At 43.9% G+C, this 21,251-nt stretch overlaps 2 protein-coding genes across 2 annotated transcripts in view; one reads left to right on the top strand and one right to left on the bottom strand.

The window, feature by feature from the left end:
• The window catches only part of LOC132765312 (zinc finger protein 208-like), a 62,398-nt gene extending 41,147 nt beyond the window's left edge, over positions 1-21,251 (top strand). The window contains exons 9-14 of the mRNA XM_067463264.1: positions 1,568-2,718; positions 9,701-9,913; positions 12,010-12,074; positions 15,080-15,263; positions 16,846-17,194; positions 19,689-21,251. Of these exons, the coding sequence (XP_067319365.1) occupies positions 1,568-2,718; positions 9,701-9,913; positions 12,010-12,074; positions 15,080-15,263; positions 16,846-17,194; positions 19,689-20,704 (2,978 nt within the window). The 3' untranslated portion in view covers positions 20,705-21,251. The remainder of the gene's footprint in view (positions 1-1,567; positions 2,719-9,700; positions 9,914-12,009; positions 12,075-15,079; positions 15,264-16,845; positions 17,195-19,688) is intronic.
• Positions 1,082-11,812, bottom strand: LOC132765302 (zinc finger protein 436-like). The gene is made up of 6 exons (XM_067465252.1): positions 11,726-11,812; positions 9,656-10,268; positions 7,231-7,351; positions 6,886-6,965; positions 6,519-6,645; positions 1,082-2,693 (listed from the first exon to the last, which is right to left on the bottom strand). Exons 2-6 carry the CDS (start codon positions 10,085-10,087, stop codon positions 1,345-1,347), a joined length of 2,109 nt encoding a protein of 702 aa, XP_067321353.1. The 5' UTR covers positions 10,088-10,268; positions 11,726-11,812; the 3' UTR covers positions 1,082-1,344.

The following is a 21,251-nucleotide window of genomic DNA, read 5'->3' as shown; positions in this document are numbered from 1 at the left end:
CATGAGAAGACAGGAAAGCTTAGAGAAGACAATGATGCTGGGGAAAATGGAAGGAAAAAGGAAGAGGGGCCGACCAAGGGCAAGGTGGATGGATGGTATCCTTGAAGTGACTGGATTGATTCTGAAGGAGCTAGGGGTGGCCACGGTCAACAGGGAGCTCTGGCATGGGCTGGTCCAGGAGGTCACCAAGAATCGGAAGTGACAGAAAGAATAAACAACAACACAGACAGATAGATAGATAGATAGATAGATAGATAGATAGATAGATAGATAGATGATAGATAGATAGAAAGATAGACAGACTCCAAGCTTTATTTCCTTCATAGTTTATTGTTGATTTTTTCCCCTTCTCTGCTTGTTTTAACTGTAACCAAGGAAGGTTTGACAAATTGCCCTTAAGGCATTGTTGAAGGCTTCCATGGCTGGAATCACTGGGTTGTTGTAGGTTTTTTGGGCTGTATGGCCATGGTCTAGAGGCATTCTCTCCTGACGTTTCGCCTACATCTATGGCAAGCATTCTCAGAGGTTGTGAGGTCTGTTGGAACTAGGAAAATTGGGTTTATATATCTGTGGAATGATGTCCAGGGTGGGAGAAAGAACTCTTGTCTGTTGGAGGTAGGTGTGAATGTTTCCATTGGCCACCTTGAGTAGTATTTGATGGCCTGGCAGTTATTTGGTGTGGCTTGTTGGTGCCTGGGGGAATCTTTTGTTGAGAGGGGATTAGCTGTCCCTGATTGTTTCCTCTCTGGAGCTTCCCTGTGTTTGAGTGTTGTTTTGCTGTTATAATTTTAGAGTTTTTAATACTGGTAGCCAGATTTTGTTCATTTTCATGGTCTTCTCCTTTCTGTTGAAATTGTCCTCAGGCTTGTGGATTTCAATGGCTTCTCTGTGTAGTCTGGCATGGTGGTTGTTGGAGCGGTCAGGCATTTTTGTATTGTTGAAGACTTTCATGGCTGGAATCACTAAGCTCTTGTGGGTTTTTTCGGGCTATATGGCCATGTTCTAGAGGCATTTCTCCTGACATTTCGCCTGCATCTATGGCAAGCATCCTCTGAGGATGCTTGCCATAGATGCAGGCGAAACGTCAGGAGAAATACCTCTAGAACATGGCCATATAGCCCGAAAAACCCACAAGAACATTTTTGTATTCTCAATTAATATGCTGTGTCCAGGTTGGTTCATCAGGTGCTCTGCTATGGCTGACTTCTCTGGCTGAAGTAGTCTGCCGTGCCTTCAACCTCACAACCTCTGAGGATGCTTGCCATAGATGCAGGCGAAACGTCAGGAGAAAATGCTTCTAGAACACGACCATTTAGCCCGAAAAACCTACAACAACCCTGCCCTCTAATGGTTTAGAAATAGAGTAAAACACTCCAGACTTTCTACTTGGTCAGAGTTGCTAGTCAGGGAGTTGTGGAAAGGCGCAGATTCCTGGGGAAGAGCGAGACCCTCAAAGTTTAGAGATGTGGGAACCCAATGACTACTCTGAGGATCCCCGTTCCAATACGCCGAGTGGATCCTCTGGTGGGAAATGAGGTTCCTCTTCTCGCTGAAGCTCTTCCCGCAGTCCAAGCAGTTGTACGGCTTCTCGCCGGTGTGCGTCATGTGATGCCGAAGGAGGTGCGCCTTCTTGCGGAAGTTTTCCCCGCACTCGGAGCACTGGAACGGTTTCTCCCCTGTGTGGATCCTCTGGTGCGTCACAAGGTTTGTGCTTGTGCAGAAGCTCTTCCCACACTCAGAGCAAACGTATGGTTTCTCCCCTGTGTGGATCCTCCGGTGCGAGGTGAGGCTCGTGCTAGTGCTAAAGCTCTTTCCGCATTCGGAGCAAGCGTACGGCTTTTCCCCAGTGTGGGTCCTTTGGTGGAAAATGAGGCTCGCGTTCTGTGCAAAGCTCTGCCCACATGCCACGCACGTGAAGGGCTTCTCTCCCGTGTGGGTCCTCTGGTGCGCCATGAGGGTCGAACTGTGGCTGAAGCTCCTCCCGCAGTCAAGACACCGGAACGGCTTCTCTCCCGTGTGGGTCCTCTGGTGCAGAGTCAGGTTGGTATTCTGGCTGAAGCTCTTGCCACACTCCAAACACGTGTACGGCTTTTCCCCGGTGTGGACCCGGATGTGGGACGTCAGCTGAGACCTGTGGCTAAAGCTCTTTCCGCAGTCCGCACAAGCGTAGGGTTTCTCCCCCGTGTGGATCCTCTGGTGGCGAACCAGCGTGGTCTTCTGGCAGAAGCTCTTCCCACACTCCAGGCACGTGTACGGCTTCTCCCCAGTGTGGATGCGCTGATGTGTGATAAGAGCCGCGCTCTGGCGGAAGGTCTTCCCACACGCCAAGCAGGTGTAGGGCTTCTCCCCTGTGTGGATGCGCTGGTGCCTAATGAGGCCTTTCCTCTGAGAGAAGCTCTTCCCGCAGTCTGCGCACTGAAAGGGCCTCTCCACCTCCTTGTGCAGCTTCACGTGAACTTTCAGGTCCGACTTGCTGTCAAAACGTTCACAACACAACGGGCACTCAAAGCTGTCCTTCCCTGTCTCTGGTGTTTCTCGGACTGGGATTTCACAGATATCGCCGCCACCCTGAGAACGAGGCCATCCATCATCCCTTTTCTCTTCCTCCTCAGTCTCCTTGTTCTGTTGTTGTTCTTCTACACATGTGGCTCTTTCCAGCAGGACTCGGACTTCTCCCTCATCCTTGCCATCGTCTGTTCAAGTAAAGAGAACAAATGGGTAAAGGCCTGACAGAGAAAACAGAATGCTGTTTAAATAAATCAAATCTCTCGGTGCCTTGTCTATACCTCTTTTTTCAAGTTCTTGCCTCTTTGCTATTAATTTTGCAGAACTCATTCTATCTTGTTCTGTCGTATATCTTTTTATTCTGCCTCCTGTTGCTTTTTTAAACTATTATATTCTTTAACTAGCCATCCTCTGCCATGCGTTGCTGTGGCCCACATGGGGGTTGTGTGTGGGAGGTTTGGCCCAATTCTATCATTGGTGGGGTTCAGAATGCTCTGTGATTGTAGGTGAACTACAAATCCCAGCAACTACAACTCCCAAATGTCAATATTCTGTTTTCCCCAAACTCTACCAGTGTTCACATTTGGGCATATTGAGTATTCGTGTAGAGTTTGGTCCAGATCCATCATGGTTTGAGTCTACAGTGATCTCTGGATGTAAATGAACTACAACTCCAAAACCAAAGGACACTGCCCAGCAAACCCTTCTAGTATTTTCCGTTGGTCATGGGAGAACTGTGTGCCAAGTTTGGTTCAATTCCATCATTGGTGATGTTTAGAATGCTCTTTGATTGTAGGTGAACTATAAATCCCAGAAACTACAACTCCCAAATGACAAAATCAATTTTTTTTGAGTGAAGGACATACATTGGGGTGTTAGCTGTCTTGTGTCCAAATTTGGTGGCAGTTCATCCAGTGGTTTTTGAGTTATGTTAATCCCACAAATGAACATTACATTTTTATTTATATAGAGGAAGAGTCCTCTATCCACTGCCTTCATTGTATCCCATACTATTGCGACAGAACATTGATTATTGTCATTTATCTCCCAAATTTCCTCTTAATTCTTTTACTATTTTTTCCTGATATTTTTTTTATCTTCTAATACTTTATTATCGATTCTCCATCTTTTAACTAATCTGTAATTTTTTAAAAATTGTATTATAGTACTAATTATAATCTCTATTTCAGCATCTTGAGTTTTAGAAATTAAATCTTTTGAAACAAAAAAAATCTATTCTCGAATAATTTTTGTGCACTGAGGAGATGAAGGCAAATCTTCTCTCATTACCCTTTATCATTCTCCAAACAGCTATCAATCCCTCCTTAATTATTACTTTATTAAGTTCTGTTATATTCCTTTCCCCCTTTTCTTTTGTAGGTAAAGGTTGTTCCCTGACATTAATAAATCCAGTCGTGTCTGGGGTGTGGTGCTCATCTCCATTTCTAAGCCGAAGAGGCGGTGTTGTTTGTAGACACCTCCAAGGTCATGTGGCCGGCATGACTGCATGGAGCACTGTTACCTTCCCACCGGAGCGGTACCTACTGATCTACTTACATTTGCATGTTTTTGAACTGCTGGGTTGGCAGAAGCTAGGGCTGACAGCGGAAGCTCATGCTGCTCCCCAGAATTGAACCTGCAAACTTTTGGTCAACAAGCTCTGCAGCTCAGCGCTGTAACCCACTGCGCCACCGGGGGCTCCTTTTTTAGGGTGGGATTTATCCAGATTTTTATCCATAATTCCACTGAAGTCCCCTCCTAATATTACATACTCTTTTTTAATTTCTTCTAACTCTTTAAAAATTAATTCATAAAATTCTTTGTTTTGTATTTGGTACATAAACATTAACAAAAGTATAATCCTCCCCTCCCATATTTATTTATTTATTTATTTATTTTATTTGATGCATTTATTAACCGCCATTCTCAGCCCTTTAGGGCGACTCATGGCGGTGTACACACATATAAAAGACAATTTACAAAGAGGCAATTACAACAACATATAAACTACACAACAATTACAAAGCTACACTAAAAATCCGCTTCGTCTCATAGTGGAATCATAACCAATCTCATATTCCTTGTTCCATTCCAGTCATCTTTACCACATTGTTATAGCACTTAATTAAATGCCTTCTCGAACAGCCATGTCTTGAGGCTTTTTCGGAAGGACATGAGGGAGGGCGCCTGTCTGATGTCTGCAGGGAGAGTGTTCCACAGCCGGGGGGCCACCACCGAGAAGGCCCTCTCCCTCGTCCCCGCCAGACATGCCTGTGAGGCAGGCGGGATCGAGAGAAGGGCCTCCCCAGACGATCTCAAGGTCCTCGTGGGCTCGTAGGCCAAGATGCGGTCCGAAAGGTATTTTGGGCCGGAACCGTTTAGGGCTTTGTAGGCCAAAACCAGCACCTTAAATTGGGTCCGGTAGCAAATCGGCAGCCAATGGAGCTGGGACAACAAGGGCGTTTTGTGCTCCCTGCCACCCGCTCCAGTTAGTAACATGGCTGCCGCGCGCTGAACCAGCTGAAGCTTCCGGGCCGTCTTCAAAGGCAGCCCCACGTAGAGAGCGTTGCAGCGTCCCATAGACCCCTGAATCATCACATATCTTCCCATTTCATCCTTTTTTGTTTGTACCCTGCTAAATCCACTACTATTCTTAATTATAATTGCTACTCCAATAGCTTTTTCGCATATTATAGTTCCTTTTAATTTCAGTTCATTTAAACCTTCTCGTGATTGGTGAGTTTCTTGCAAAAAAAAAAATGCCCTCCTTGGTTTTAAGAATCTGGTTTGTAATCCTCCCCCTTTTCTGGCAAGATCCAAGACCACAACAGTTCCACGATATCAGCTTAACTCGATCCAGCATTTGTTTGCACTCTTCTGTTTCTTGGTTGATCCCTGTTAAGAAGATCTGAAAACAGAATGCTAAGCTAGGGAACAAAATTCTACAGTGCTATGGCGCCATATTTGAGCAGAGGGAAAGACCTATGCCAAACCATTTAAAGAGTATGCATAATGTCTTAGGGCAGTGTTCCTTGACCTTCCTAATGCTGTGACCCGTAAATACAGTTCCTCATGTTGTGGTGAGAATCACTGCCTTAGTTGATCTGGGCACTGAGTGGATCTAGTCTGTGTAATCATTCCAAACATTAGACTAAAACTGAGCGGATTTCCTTCAGTTTTGCTTGCAATCATAGTACGAAGAGAACCCCCAAAGGCCACTTATTTATTTACTTACTTACTTACTTTCTATATTTGTATACCACCTTTCTCAGCCCATAGGTGACTCAAGGCGGTTAACAAGGCAAAATTCAATGCTTACGATGTCTAAAATACAATAAAAAACATAACATATAATAAAAAAGAAAAAAATCAATAAAATATAAATTCATAGTGTTAAAAACGTTGTACGGACTCATTGTTTCATTTTCCTGTGTCAGTTATTCTGCATTTGCAAATGCTTGTTCAAAAAGCCATGTCTTGACTTTTTTCCGGAATGTTAAAAGGGAGGCGGCCGATCTAATAACTATAGGGAGGGCATTCCACAGCTGAGGGGCCACCACCGAGAAGGCACTGTCTCTCATCCCCGCCAAACGTACTTGTGACAAAGGTGGTAACGAGAGCAGGGCCTCCCCAGATGATCTTAAAGTCCTAGATGGTTCACAAGGAGAGATGCGTTCAGACATGTAAGCTGGGCCGGAACCATTTAGGGCTTTATAGGCTAAAGCCAGCACTTTGAATTGTGCCCGGTAGCAAACTGGCAGCCAGTGGAGCTGAAGCAACAGAGGAGTTGTACGCTCCCTGAGCGCTGCTCCTGTTAGCAATCTGGCTGCCGTCCGTTGGACCATTTGAAGCTTTCGGACAGTCTTCAAAGGCAACCCCATGTAGAGCGCATTGCAGTAGTCTATACTATATCCAGTCCGATTCCCTTCCGCCAGAGAGGAATACACAATCAAAGCACTCTTGACAGATGGCCATTCAACCCAAAAAACCCCAGAGAAGGAAACTCCACCTACCCAGTGAGGCCAGGTTTGCACAGTTCTCCTCCATCACTTCCACATGCAGGGCCCTTTGGCCTGGGTCAAGAAGAGCCCACTCCTCATCAGTGAAATACAAAGCTATGTCCTCAAAGGTCACTGGGCCCTAAAGGAAGAGGAAGAAGCTCTATTCACTCTTATGATTTCAACTTGAAGCATATACAAGAGGTCTTCAGACAGGCATGGTCCAATTTTGGCCCTCCCTCCAGGTGTTTTGGACTTCAACTCCCATAATTCCTAACAGCCTACCGGCTGTTAGGAATTATGGGAGTTGAAGTCCAAAACACCTGGAGGGAGGGCCAAAGTTGGCCCATGCCTATCTTAAGGTGAAAGTATCATCCCGTACCTCGTCAGACTGCGCCTTCACCGATTCTGCTCCGCCACGAAGAGACAACTGGGAATGGATCCATGGTCTCATTCTGTCATCTGAGAAAAAATAACAGTTGTAAGGAAATACACTGACCATAACACTATGGGATGCTGTATCTACAACAGCTTGGAGGGGAAAGAAATGGGTGACCTGGGGCAAGCCACCCTTGGCCTCAAAGGAAGGCAAAGTCAAATCCCCTCCAAATAAATTCCTGCTGAGAAATCGGCCCAATAGGTTCACCCTTGAAGTTGGAAATGACTTGAAGCCAAAACCCACAGAAACAAGGCGAGGGAAGGTAAACAACGCCCTTGAAAGCCTTACACAGCAATGTATCTGCTTGGACTGACTCCTCCACGATCCACCGGAACAAGGGTTTCCGTCTGATGCCTCTTGAAAGTGCCGCCACCGGAGAGAAAGCAGTAGTCCCTTCCACTAATAGTTCCTGGAAAACAAACGAGAAAAGATCCAAAGTGGGAAAAAGACACTGTGAAGGAAAATTGTACACTTAAACAACTTTGGACTTTTTTTGCTCTCTGTTGCTAATTGAACACATTTGATGAGGGATTCTGGAGGTAGCTGCTGTTTTCTTTGCCTGTTATCGGCAGGCACACTCTGCTACAGAAGGGCGAACTACAACACAGGTTTTAGCACTCTGTCTGAGTCCCTCCGGGGAGTTAAAACAGAATATAAATAAAGTGTATTTTTATTGGGTTGTTGTAGGTTTTTTGGGCTATATGGCCATGTTCTAGAAGCATTCTCTCCTGACGTTTCGCCTGCATCTATGGCAAGCATCCTCAGAGGTTGTGAGGTCTCTATTATTACTATTATTATTATTACTATTATTATTATTTTATTTATTTATTTCGCACATTTCTACCCCGCCCTTCTCAACCCCCAAGGGGGGACTCAGGGCGGCTTACAAAAGGCACAATTCGATGCCAACACAACAATAAGATAAAACAAATAAAAACAGCAATTATAAACAGTTAAAAAAATCAATTATACATCATAATCAATAAAACCAATCTAGTGCTCAGTGTTCGCCAGCTCAGAGTCCGTAAATTCATTCCACATTGTCAAATCCTATCAATTCTAGTTGTCATTGTCACAGAGCAACCATTGAAATCTGCAAGCATGTGGACAGTTTCAACAGAAACAAGGACACTATGAAATAAACAAAATCTGGTTATAAATATTAAATAAACACCAGAATCAAGACTGTAAATCAAGCAATCACATGCCAGTTAACACCTCCCTAATAGAGGGTGCCTCCAGGCAACAGAAGCCAGGCTACCTCTATGCAGATACCCTCGCTGATTGACTTTGCAAACTTCATGGCCACTGAAATGCTAATTCAAGCTTGCTAAGTGCAACATTCACACTTGCTTTCATAGAATCATAGAATCAAAGAGTTGGAAGAGACCTCCTGGGCCATCCAGTCCAACCCCATTCTGCCAAGAAGCAGGAATATTGCATTCAAATCACCCCTGACAGATGGCCATCCAGCCTCTGTTTAAAAGCTTCCAAAGAAGGAGCCTCCACCACACTCCGGGGCAGAGAGTTCCACTGCTGAACGGCTCTCACAGTCAGGAAGTTCTTCCTCATGTTCAGATGGAATCTTCTCTCTTGTAGTTTCAAGCCATTGTTCCGCGTCCTAGTCTCCAGGGAAGCAGAAAACAAGCTTGCTCCCTCCTCCCTGTGGCTTCCTCTCACATATTTATACATGGCTATCATATCCCCTCTCAGCCTTCTCTTCTTCAGGCTAAACATGCCAAGCTCCTTAAGCCACTCCTCATAGGGCTTGTTCTCCAGACCTTTCAACAGACAAGGGTTCTTTCTCCCACCCTGGACATTATTCACATTATTCCATATATATATATATACACACACACATACATACACACACACACATACACACACACACACATATATACATACATACATACACACACACACTCCACTTGCCTCACTGAAGATGCCAGCCACAGATGCAGGAGAAGAGTAATATTAATATTAATAATAATAATAATAATAATAATAATAATAAACATTAAATTGTCGAAGGCTTTCATGGCTGGAATCACTGGGTTGTTGTAGGTTTTCTCGGGCTATATGGCCATGTTCTAGAGGCATTTTCTCCTGATGTTTCGCCTGCATCTATGGCAAGCATCCTCAGAGGTAGTGAGGTACCTCTGAGGGTGCTTGCCATAGTTGCAGACAAAACATCAGGAGAAAATGCCTCTAGAACATGGCCATATAGCCCAAGAAAACCTACAACCCAATAATAAACATTATTTTTATACCCGACCACCATTTCCCCAAAGGGACTCGGGACGGCTTACAAGAGGATAAGCCCAAAATACAGAGTAAAAAACAAAACACAATAAAACCAGTCAATTAAAAACATAAAGAAATTACAGACATCACTGTAAAACAATCAAATGGTTGGGATAAAGTTGACTATGGGTTCGGATTCTGGTAAATGCAAAGCTTCCTAAATGGGGCCAACTGAAAGTGCAAGATTCAATTCACCAAGGGCTAGGAATATCCTTTGAGAAAGTGTCATAGTGAGCCTATAGAAGGGCCACCATAAAGTGCAGGACTTGGAATAGGATCGAGATAGGAGAGAATGCGGCTGGAACATGGCCATACAACCAAAAAACCCACCGCAACCCAGTCCTCCGTATTATTTTTGGATTAGGGGTAGAAAACTGCTGAAGAAATGCATTTTATTATATGGTCTCACCTCTTCTTCTTCCTGCCACGCCTTCTCCTCTTGGTCCCGACTCAGGAGGAAGCCTTCGGCCAAGGCCACGGCCTGGGAGCTGGTCTCTGCCCCACATTCCCTCACCCAGCGCTCCATCTCGGCAGGAAGGACGGCCAGGAACTGCTCCAGGATCACCAGGTCCAGCATCTCCGCCTTGGAGTATTGCTGTGGTTTCAACCATTGGTGGCAAAGATGACGGAGTTGGTTGAAAACCTCTCGGGGTCCTTTGACTTCCTGGTAGCGGAACTGCCGGAAGCACTGGCATTGGACTTCCCAGTGGAGCATCTCCTCTTGGCTCTTCTTTGTGATTCTTTCGCCAAACCCTCTTCTGGTGTCTCTTTCTTGCCCTTCGTCCAGTCCAGCCATTTCTATTTGGGCCATTTTCCATCGGTATTCCGAGGCAGCCCTCATCTGGGCTCAAAGATCACTCCCAAAGTTTCCCGCTTTCTTTCTGAAGGCCAACAATCAAATCTACGAACTTTCTATGTTGTAGCAAAGCCAGAGGTTCTTGATGTAAAACATTGTACCATCAAACCACTTGGTGGTTTCCAAGGTAGACGATAGGATCCCAGTTAAGGGTTGGATCTTCTTCCTGAAAGACAGACAGATAAACATGAGACTTCGAAGAAGAACTAGATAATAATAATAATAATAATAATAATAATAATAATAATAATGTTTCTATCCTGCATTTCCTTAAATAATAAATAATAATAAGTACGTTTGGTGGGGATGAGAGACAGGGCCTTCTCAGTGGTGGCCCCTCGGCTGTGGAGCACCCTTCCTAAGGATATCAGATTGACACCCTCCATTTTGACCTTTTGAAAAAAAGTTAAGACTTGGCTTTTTGAGCAGGTGTTTGCAAACATAGTGTAACGGACATAGGAAAATGGAAAGGTTGACAACGTGACTAAACAATGTTTTAACTAGCAGACCCTAATGAATATGTTTTTTAATTGACTTTGCTATGGTTTTATATTCTCTGATTGTTTTATGGTATTGAAATTGTATTTTATGGTCTTGGTACCAACTGACTCACCTGCGGGCTGAGAGGGACGGTATATAAATAAATAAATAAATATTTATATCCTGCATTTTCCCCTAATAATAATAATAACAACAATAAATTTATATCCTGAGTTTCCCCCTAATAATAATAATCACAATAATAATAATATATTTTTATCCTGCATTTTCCTTTAATAATAATAATAATAATAATAATAATAATATATTTCCATCCTGCCTTTCCCCAAATAATATTAGATGAAGGGTTAGAAGGCATGATCATCAAGTTTGCAGACGCGACCAAATTGGGAGGGAGAGCCAAGACTCCAGAGGACAGGAGCAGGATTCAAAACGATCTTGACAGATTAGAGAGATGATGGGCCAAAATTAACAAAATGCAAGATACTCCACTTAGGCAGAAACAACGAAATGCAAAGATACAGAGTGGGGGACGATGCCTGGCTTGAGAGCAGTATGTGTTAAAAGATCTTGGAGTCCTCGTGGACAATAAGTTAAACATGAGCCAACAATGTGATGTGGCGGCAAAAAAGCCAATGAGATTTTGGCCTGCATTAATAGGAGCATAGTGTCTACGTCCAGGGAAGTCATGCTCCCAATGCTCTATTCCGCTTTGGATAGACCACACCTGGAATATTGTGTCCAATTCTGGGCACCACAATTCAAGAGAGATATTGCCAAGCTGGAATGTGTCCAGAGGAGGGCGACTAAAATGTTCAAGGGACCCCCTTGACTGGCTTGTGAGTCCTCTAACTGGAGGTCAGCTGTGACCAGCAGTGCTGTAGAATTTGAAGATGCACAGTTTGATCTTTAAATCCTCATATTGTGTCAGCTTTTCCAGTTGTTTCCCTACAAATTCTGCTATTATTATTGAAGCCTCAGCCTGGGCCCCTCTCTCTTGGGGGTTCTCTTTCCTTCTTCCCTTTGTTTTCCAGCCTAGAATCCATTCCTTCCCTAAAACAACCTTCCTTCCTTCCCTCTAAATAAAGCTTCTCTGGCCAAAGAAGAGGAAGACTCACTCACCAGCTCCAGGCTCCTTGCTTGAGAAGGAAGGGAATGAAAGACAAAGGGGTCTGCTTTCCTTTGGAATGGGAGGGAGTGGAATAAGGATAGGAACCGGAAGTGGCGAGTCGGACCGAAATAGCAAGCGGACCTTTTTCCTGTTGTCCGCTCTAGCGCCTCCAACTCGCTGGCTTTAACCCTGTGCTCACCGCATTGGAGGACCATCCTAATCTTTTGTTTCAACCTCCCTAAGGGAGGGCTAAAAACATAGAGCTTTGAGCCCTCCAAACTCTCATTCCTCCCAGTCTATGCCATATATTTCCCAGTGTGTCTCCAGTTTTGCTGGGGGAAAGGCCCAGGTGGGTTCCAGGTGGGTTCCAGGTAATGGGGAGGAAGGAGCCTTGCCTGCTTTAATTAATTTTGGGAGGTTAGAAGACATGGGAAATAGGGACTCTATTCCATACTTGTGGCCAGGTTTTCAAAACAGCAATAAAGTAGAATAATAGAATCAAAGAGTTGGAAGAGACCTCATGGGCCATCCAGTCCAACCCCCTTGCCAAGGAGCAGTAATATTGCATTCAAATCACCCCTGACAGAAGCAAAACTTATGTCATGCAGTTTGTATTGGGATTCAACCCTACCCTGCCCAAGTTTCCAGTCCTCAATGAGGAGCAGTTAATGAGTTTAGTCTAGACTAAGGGTTTCCCTTTCTCAGTGTCTCCTGTATGACAGTTGGGAATGTACCTGGGAATTCTGGGCACCACAATTGAAGGGAGGTGTTGACAAGCCGGAATGTGTCCAGAGGAGAGCGACTAAAATGATCAAGGGTCTGGAGAACAAACCCTATGAGGAGCGGCTTAAAAGCCAGTAGGCTGTTAGGAATTGTGGAAGACTAAAACACCTGGAGGGCTGAAGTTTGTCCATGCCTGATCTATACTGTAGGATTAATGCAGATAGAATGTAGTAATGTAGTTCTCTCATATAAAATATAAATATAAATATGAATATATAAATAAATATAATGTTCATTTATGGGATTAACATAACTAAAAAACCTCTTGGGCGAATTGACGCCAAATTTGGACACAATACACGTGTCAGGCCAATGAGTGACCATCACTCATAAAAACATTGAAAAACATAGTGTAAGGGACTTTAAAAGCCCCAAAACAAAAATACATTACAATGCATGTGCATAACCACACATGTACACATATACACAAATATATACATACACATTTTATATTATTTATTATTTCAAAGTTTTATATACCGAGCTTTTTACCTCATAAGAGGGATTCAGCCCGGTTTCCAACCATAAAAACACATACAATCGGTAAAATATGAAAATACACATTACAATAAAACATTAAAAAAGCACATATATTTAAAACTACAGTGGTCAGTCGTCATACTAATATCGAATATACACATATATGCAAACACAAAACATATATACACAGACTGGGCCACAGCAACGCATGGGAGGGGATGGCTAGTATATATATCTATATATACTAAAATTGTAATATTCATTTGTGGGATTAACATAACTCAAAACAACTGGACAAATTGACACCAAATTTGGACACAAGACACCTATCAGGCCAATGAGTGGCCATCACTCATAAAAGCACTGAAAAACACAGCAGAAGAGACTTAAAAAGCCAAAAACAACAACAACATTACAATGCATGCGCAAAACCACACATATATACACAAACACACATATATGCACATATACACAAATATATACACACATATATACACACAAAACACATATACACAGACTGGGCAACAGCAACGTGTGGGAGGGGATGGCTAGTGTACATATGTATGTGTGTGTGTGTGTATATATATATATATATATATATATATATATGTAATGTTCGTTTGTGGGATTAACATAACTCAAAAACCACTGAACGAATTGACACCAAATTTGGACACAAGACACCTAACAGTCCAACGAGTGTCCATCACCCCTAGAAACACACACAAACACGCACACAAAGCCCCAGTGGAACAGATTTTAAAACCCCAAAAATGCACCATATATACATATACACATACACTTATATACATATACACATGCACACATTCATATACATACACGTGTATGTATGTATATATATATGCACAGACACACACAAATATACACATATACACACCCATATACATATACACATGCACACACACACACACATATATAGATACACACATACATATGCACACATACACATATACATATACACACATATAGACAAGCACACACATATACACAATATGAATGTACACATATAAACACATGCAAATATACAAATACAGGGTTAGTCAAAATGCATAGGCCAATAAGCCATTCAATTGAATGGCTTATTGGCCTATGCATTTTGACTAACCCTGTATATACATACACACATATATACACCCACATATATACACCCACACACACACACACACACACACACATATATATATATATACACGCAAACACACACATATACACACACACACACATATATATATATATATACATACGCAAACACACACATATACACAAATACACACACACACACATATATATACACCCCAAAAAACACATATACACAGACTGGTACAGCAACGCGTGGCAGGGGACGACTAATATATTATATATATGTATGTATGTATGTGGAGCCCCCGGTGGCGCAGTGGGTTAAACCCCTGTGCCAGCAGGACTGAAGACCAACAAGTCGCAGGTTCGAATCCCGGGAGAGGCAGATGAGCTCCATTAGCTCCAGCTCCTCATGCGGGGACATGAGAGAAGCCTACCACAAGGATGATAAAAGATTAAAAAATCATCCAGGCATCCCCTGGGCAACGTCCTTGCAGACGGCCAATTCTCTCACAACAGGAGCAGTTGCTCCTGACAAAACAAAACAAAAAAGTATGTGTGTATGTGTAATGTTCGTTTGTGGGATTAACATAACTCAAAAACCACTGGGCGAATTGACACCATATTTGGACACAAGACACCTATCAGGCCAATGAGTGACCACCACTCATAAAAACACTTAAAAACACAGCAGAAAAGACTTAAAAAGCAAAAAAAAAAAACCAAAAATTACATTACAAATGTGCAAAACCACATATATACACAAACACTCATATACACAAATATATACACACATATACACAGACTGGGCCAAAGCAACAAGTGGCAGGGGACAGCTAGTATATATATAGATATCTCCCTTAAACATGCTAGTTTGTTCTTGCTGGTCTATGAATGGGTGAACTTCCAGAAAGGGTTAAAATGATAGAGTGTGCAGCCCTAGAGAAGAGGCGAGGGAATCCCCCAACGTCACTTCCGGGGATGCCCCACTCCAGCTGAAGTTGGAGAGAAAGGAGCACATTGGTAGGAGTTTTCCCGCCAGCAAGTGTCCCATCCTTAGGGGGCGCCGCTGATTGGTCAAACGGGGAGGGGGGCGTGGCCTATTTGGTATATCAACAGCAAAGATCAGGAAGGAGTTCTTTTCCAGACTCGGGGGAAGAGGAGAGCTGGCTGCAAGGAAGGAAGGTAGGTAGGTAGGTAACGCGTTGCTTGCAGTGTCGTTACTAGGAACGAGTTCCTTTTGATAAACAGGGGTGCCATTTGGCCCTACCTTTAAATGCTCAGTGCTGTGGAGCTCTGAGAGGTGTAGTTTGGTGGGGAGAGGGAGGCTAAAGACCTTGGAGAAACCACAACTCCCAGGACTCCATAGCCAGGGAAGTGAATGAGGTCCCAACATTTCCAACACAAGAGGACTCATAGCATGTCAACTATCTCAGTTATAATAAAACTAGCTGTCCCCTGCCAGGCGTTGCTGTGGCCCAGTCTGTTGATCTGGAAAATAAAGGGAATGAGAATCATAGAATAGAATCAAAGAGTTGGAAGAGACCTCATGGGCCTTCCAGTCCAACCCCATTCTGCCAAGATGCAGGAATATTGCATTCAAATCACCCCTGACAGATGGCCATCCAGCCCCTGTTTAAAAGCTTCCAAAGAAGGAGCCTCCACCACACTCTGGGGCAGAGAGTTCCACTGCTGAACGGCTCTCACAGTCAGGAAGTTTTTCCTCATGTTCAGATGGAATCTCCTCTCTTGTAGTTTGAAGCCATTGTTTCGTGTCCTAGTCTCCAAGGAAGCAGAAAACAAGCTTGCTCCCTCCTCCCTATGACTTCCTCTCACATGTTTATACATGGCTATCATATCTCCTCTCAGCCTTCTCTTCTTCAGGCTAAATATGCCCAGCTCCTTAAGCCGCTCCTCATAGGGCTTGTTCTCCAGACCCTTGATCATTTTAGTCACCCTTCTCTGGACACATTCCAGCTTGTCAATATCTCTCTTGAATTGTGGTGCCCAGAATTGGACACAATATTCCAGGTATGGTCTAACCAAATCAGAATAGAGCATGGGGAGCATGACTTCCCTAGATCTAGACACTATGCTTCTATAGCCTTAAGTATTTTCTGTTGGTCATGGGGGTTCTGTGTGGGAAGTTTGCCCCCGAGTCTGTCGTTCGTGGGGTTCAGAATGCTCTTTGATTGTAGGTGAACTGTGAATCCCAGTGACTACAACTCCCAAATGTCAAGGTCTATTTCCCCCAAACACCATCTGTGTTCATATTTGGGTGTATTGAGTGCTTGTGCCAAGTCTGGTCCAGATCCATAATTGTTTGAGTCCACAGTGCTCTCTGTATGTAGGTGAACTACAACTCCCAAACTCAAGGTCAATGCCCACCAAACGCTTCCAGTATTTTCTGTTAGTCATGGCAGTTCTGTGTGCCAAGTTTGGTTCAATTCCATCGTTGATGGAGTTCAGAATGCTCTTTGATTGTAGTTGAACTATAAATTCCAGGAACTACAACTCCCAAATGACAAAATCATAACTTTTTGAATGATGGTTGCTCCTTGTGTTGTGAGACATTTTGTTGCCAAATTTGGTGTGATTTCGTTCATTGGTTCTTTTGTTTTTAAGGAACTCATTATGCACAGAGCATTTTTATATAGAGAGATAGATAACATTTGCTTTTTTTTCCCTATCTTGGACAATGTCTATCTATCTATCTATCTCTTTCTCTCTTTCTCTAACAACAAGCCTCTGCTTTTGCTCATCCCAGCCTCAAAATCGGACAATGTGTTGGCTTTGTATGCTGTTGAATTCCTCCTCTAACAACTCGGCGATCAAAGAGGAACCAGGAGAAGACCTTGACGTCACCCCGGCTGGGAGAAGCGATGGTGGACCCTGGGGAATTGCTGGGGAGAAGACCCCCAAGGAGGACGCTCTTGGCCCCGATGGACATCCAGGGCAATGCAAAATGCACCCAACAAGAGATGCCAATGAGGTTGAGCCGGGCACCAAGGAGGGAGCACCCCTCCGGTGGGTGGTGAAGGAGGAGGGCAACGGGAGCGCAACGGTGCTGAGCGAAAACGAGTGGAGTCTTCTTCCTCTTCGTCCCTCTTTCTCAGGTATCCCAAAGTCTGTCATTTCCATCTCCCTTCCCTTAGGTTACGGAAGGACTATGGCTGAGTATGGTTTAGAATGCAAGGGAATATTTATTTATTTATTTGTCGTGTCAGGGCAACCAGTCAATTATATTACATTTCTAACAGAAACAAAGCAAACACACAGACAAAATTCAAAATTTGTGAGTTTGGTAGTTGATTAAAGCTGGAATGTGTCCAGAGGAGAGTGAGTAAAATGATCAAGGGTTTGGAGAACAAGCCCTATGAGGAGCGGCTTAAGGAGCTGGGCATGTTTAGCCTGAAGAAGAGAAGGCTGAGAGGAGATATGATAGCCATGTATAAATATGTGAGAGGAGGCCACAGGGAGGAGGAGGGAGCAAGCTTGTTTTCTCCTTCCTTGGAGACTAGGACGCGGAGCAATGGCTTCAAACTACAAGAGAGAAGATTCCATCTGAATGTGAGGAAGAACTTCCTGACTGTGAGAGCCGTTCAGCAGTGGAACTCTCTGCCTTGGAGTGTGGTGGAGGCTCCTTCTTTGGAAGCTTTTAAGCAGAGGCTGGATGGCCATCTGTCAGGGGTGATTTGAATGCAATATTCCTGCTTCTTAGCAGAATGGGGTTGGACTGCATGGCCCATGAGGTCTCTTCCAACTCTTTGATTCTATGATTCTATTATATAACTTTTGCACAGCGGAGCCCCGGTGGTGCAGTGGGCTAAACTTTTGTGCCGGCAGGATTGTTGACTGACAAGTCACAGGTTTGAATCCGGGGAAAGCGCAGATGAGCTCCCTCTGTCAGCTCCCCATGCGGGGACATGAGAGAGGCCTCCCACAAGGTTGGCAACACATCAAAATATCCAGCATCCCCTGGGCAACTTCCCTTATTTATTTATTGTGTCAGGAGCAAACCAAACAGTTGTATTGCATTTTTTAACAAACAAACTGTTAAGATTAACTTCACAATTCAGAAGCAGATCAGTTGCACAACTTCAGTGCTTTCCAGTAGCTTCTTCCTGCACAGTATTTTCAGTCAACTGCTCCCACAGCCTGCAGCCACACTGGAACCTTTTACAAACACTTGAGCACATGTCTGGCCATTATCAGTTTTACCATTGTCTTTCCCCCAGTCTAGATGATATTACACACTCACCACAGCACGCAGCCATATCTTGTCCTAGTAGACAGGTTCTTTAATTACATATAGCCTTCGACAAACAACATAATGACACAAGGAGAAATATACACTGTACATGGTTTCCTTATATACAATTCATTTACACATAGCAATCTCTGATCTCTGGTTGCCGGGAAGTAGCAGCCAATAGTGAAAGGACCAAGGCAGAGACATCTCCAGCCCATCCCTTGTTTGGGCATCAGCCAGCACGCCAACGACTTAAATCAAGAAATAGTTTTCTTAGGTCTACAGAGACACTCGCTGGAACACCTCAGCAAGCGAGAGTCCAAAAGTGGCAGGCTCAAACCCAGAACCTCAACCAATGGCTGATACCAAATGAGAGACTCCCCCCTGTGCACACAGAAAACTGGGCAACTTGGAAGGCACTGAACAGACTTCAATCTGGCATCACGAGATGCAGAGCCAACCTTAAGAAATGGGGCTACAAAGTGGAATCCACGACATGCGAGTGTGGAGAAGAGCAAACCACTGACTACCTGCTGCAATACAACCTGAGCCCTGCCACATGCACAAGGGAGGACCTTCTTGCGGCAACACCAGAGGCACTCCAAGGGGCCAGATACTGGTCAAAGGTCATTTAATCAACTACCAAGTTTGCAAAATGTGTGTGTGTGTTTTTTATCTGTTTGTTTGTTTTGTTCTGTTAGAAATGTAATACAATGTTCTGGTTGCGGATGACACGATAAATAAATAAGCAATCTCTGATTGATTACCAGCTAGTTGACCCAACCCAAACCCAGGATTGCATCATTCACAATCACCTGGAGTAGGCCAGAACACATTCCCCAAATGATTCCCCATATACAAGCATTCCCAATAGAAGCCTATTAGCAGTGCATGTCTCAGTTTATTACATTACAATACATTGTAAAACCTGACACAAACAAAAAAACAGACAAAACACAAAGTTTGCAATCTTGGTAGCTGATTAAATGTCCTTTGACCAGTAGCTGGCCACTTGGAGTGCCTCTGGTGTTACCATAAGAAGGTCCTCCATTGTGCATGTGGCCCAAACCGTTTAGGGCTTTGTAGGTGATAACCTGTACCTTGAATTGGGACCGGAAGATAAACTGCAGCCAGTGGAGCTCCTTAAACATGGGAGTCGACCATTCCCTATAACTAGCCCCAGTTATTAATCTGGCTGCCAAAAGTTGGACAGGTTGTAGTTTCCGGGCCATCTTCAAGGGTAGCCCCACGTAGAGAGCATTGTGGTAGTCCAGTCTAGAGGTAACTAAGGTGTGGACAACCTTAGGCATGGATGTAACCTTTCAGTATTGAAATATTCCTTTTTCTTTCTGTTCTAGGAAAAGATGGGCAGGAGCATGAGAATGAGGAGAATACACCTGATGCACAGGTTGACAACGTTCTGCATCGACACGAGGAGGGGAAGACAGGGGCAAGGAATGGTGCAGGGATGAGAGAGCAAGCTGAGAAAAAGGCGCTTTGTCCATCAATCCTTTCCCAGTTAGATGAAGAGAAAGCGCAGGGATGTGCCGAGTGCGAAAAGACCTACTGCATGAATGCGCATGAATCTCAAATAATTTGCACAGCAGAGAAGCTATATCAGTGCTCAGGATGTGGGAAGCAGTTCAATTCATATGGTTGCATTGTTGCACATAAACAAAACCATAAAGGGCAGAAACCATATCAATGCCGGGAGTGTGACCAGAGTTTCCGGCTGAAAGATGAACTCCTATCACATCAAGGGACACACCCGGGGGAGAGCCCGTACAAGTGTTTTGAGTGTGGAAAGAGTTTTCACGGGAGTACAGAGCTTCTTCAGCATGAAATGAGTCATGGAGGAGAGAAATTTTACAAATGTTTGGAATGCGGAAAGCACTTCCGTTCCTCCGGACCCCTTAAAGTGCACAGAAGAATCCACACAGGAGAGAAGCCATGTACATGTGTGGAGTGTGGAAAGAGCTTCAGTGATAAAGCGAAACTTAGGGTGCATACGAGAACCCACACAGGAGAGAAACCATATAAATGCTTGGAGTGTGGAAGGAGGTTCGTTGAGAAAGGGGCACTCATGGTGCACAAAAGAACCCACACAGGAAAGAAGCCGTATCAATGCCTGGAGTGTGGAAACAGCTTCAGTGTGAATGCAACCCTCAAAGTGCACCAAAGAATCCACACAGGAGAGAGACCATATAAGTGCGTGGAGTGTGGAAAGAGCTTCATTGATCGGGGGAGACTTCTTGTGCATGAAAGGACCCATATGGAAGAGAGACCCTATAAATGCCTGGAGTGCGGAAAGAGCTATTGCCAGAAATCAGGTCTTTCCACCCACCAAAGAATCCACAGGAGGAAAAAGAACTAAATGCTTAGAATATGGAAGGAACTTCACTCAAAGGCTTCCACACACCATATGTAGTTTTTGAATGAAGAAAAATACCATACACACACACACACACAGAATACTTTGTTTACAAGTTAAACTTGAAACCCTGAGTAGACTTATTCATTCAGCAATGTGATTACTGTACCTTAAAGGAACCATTCCCCTTCTTTGAACAGATGGACGAATGGCATGAGACTTGTCCACCTCGGAAGAACCTACTACAGAGGTTTTCAATTGTATCTTCATGGATTGTGCAGGAGAAGGTGATTCTGTAGGCAACCTGGAACCAAACCATGTAGGGCTTTAAAGGTCAAAACCAACACCTCGTATTTTGTCCAGAAACTAATTGGCAGCCAGTGGACGGAGTTTAGGATTTTATTATTTACTATGTTTGTATACCGCTCTTGTCAGCCCTCGGGCGACTCAGAGCGGTTAACAATAGCAAAATTCAATGCTCAAAAACATCATAAAACAGTTAAGTCATTAAAACCGTAGCATAATAAACAGTCAATATAAATCAATAAAA

This window comes from Anolis sagrei, chromosome 2, assembly GCF_037176765.1.
Source record: "Anolis sagrei isolate rAnoSag1 chromosome 2, rAnoSag1.mat, whole genome shotgun sequence".
NCBI lineage: Eukaryota > Metazoa > Chordata > Lepidosauria > Squamata > Dactyloidae > Anolis > Anolis sagrei.
The sequence above is the reverse complement of the archived record's forward strand: the minus strand, read 5'-3'. Positions and strand labels throughout refer to the sequence as shown.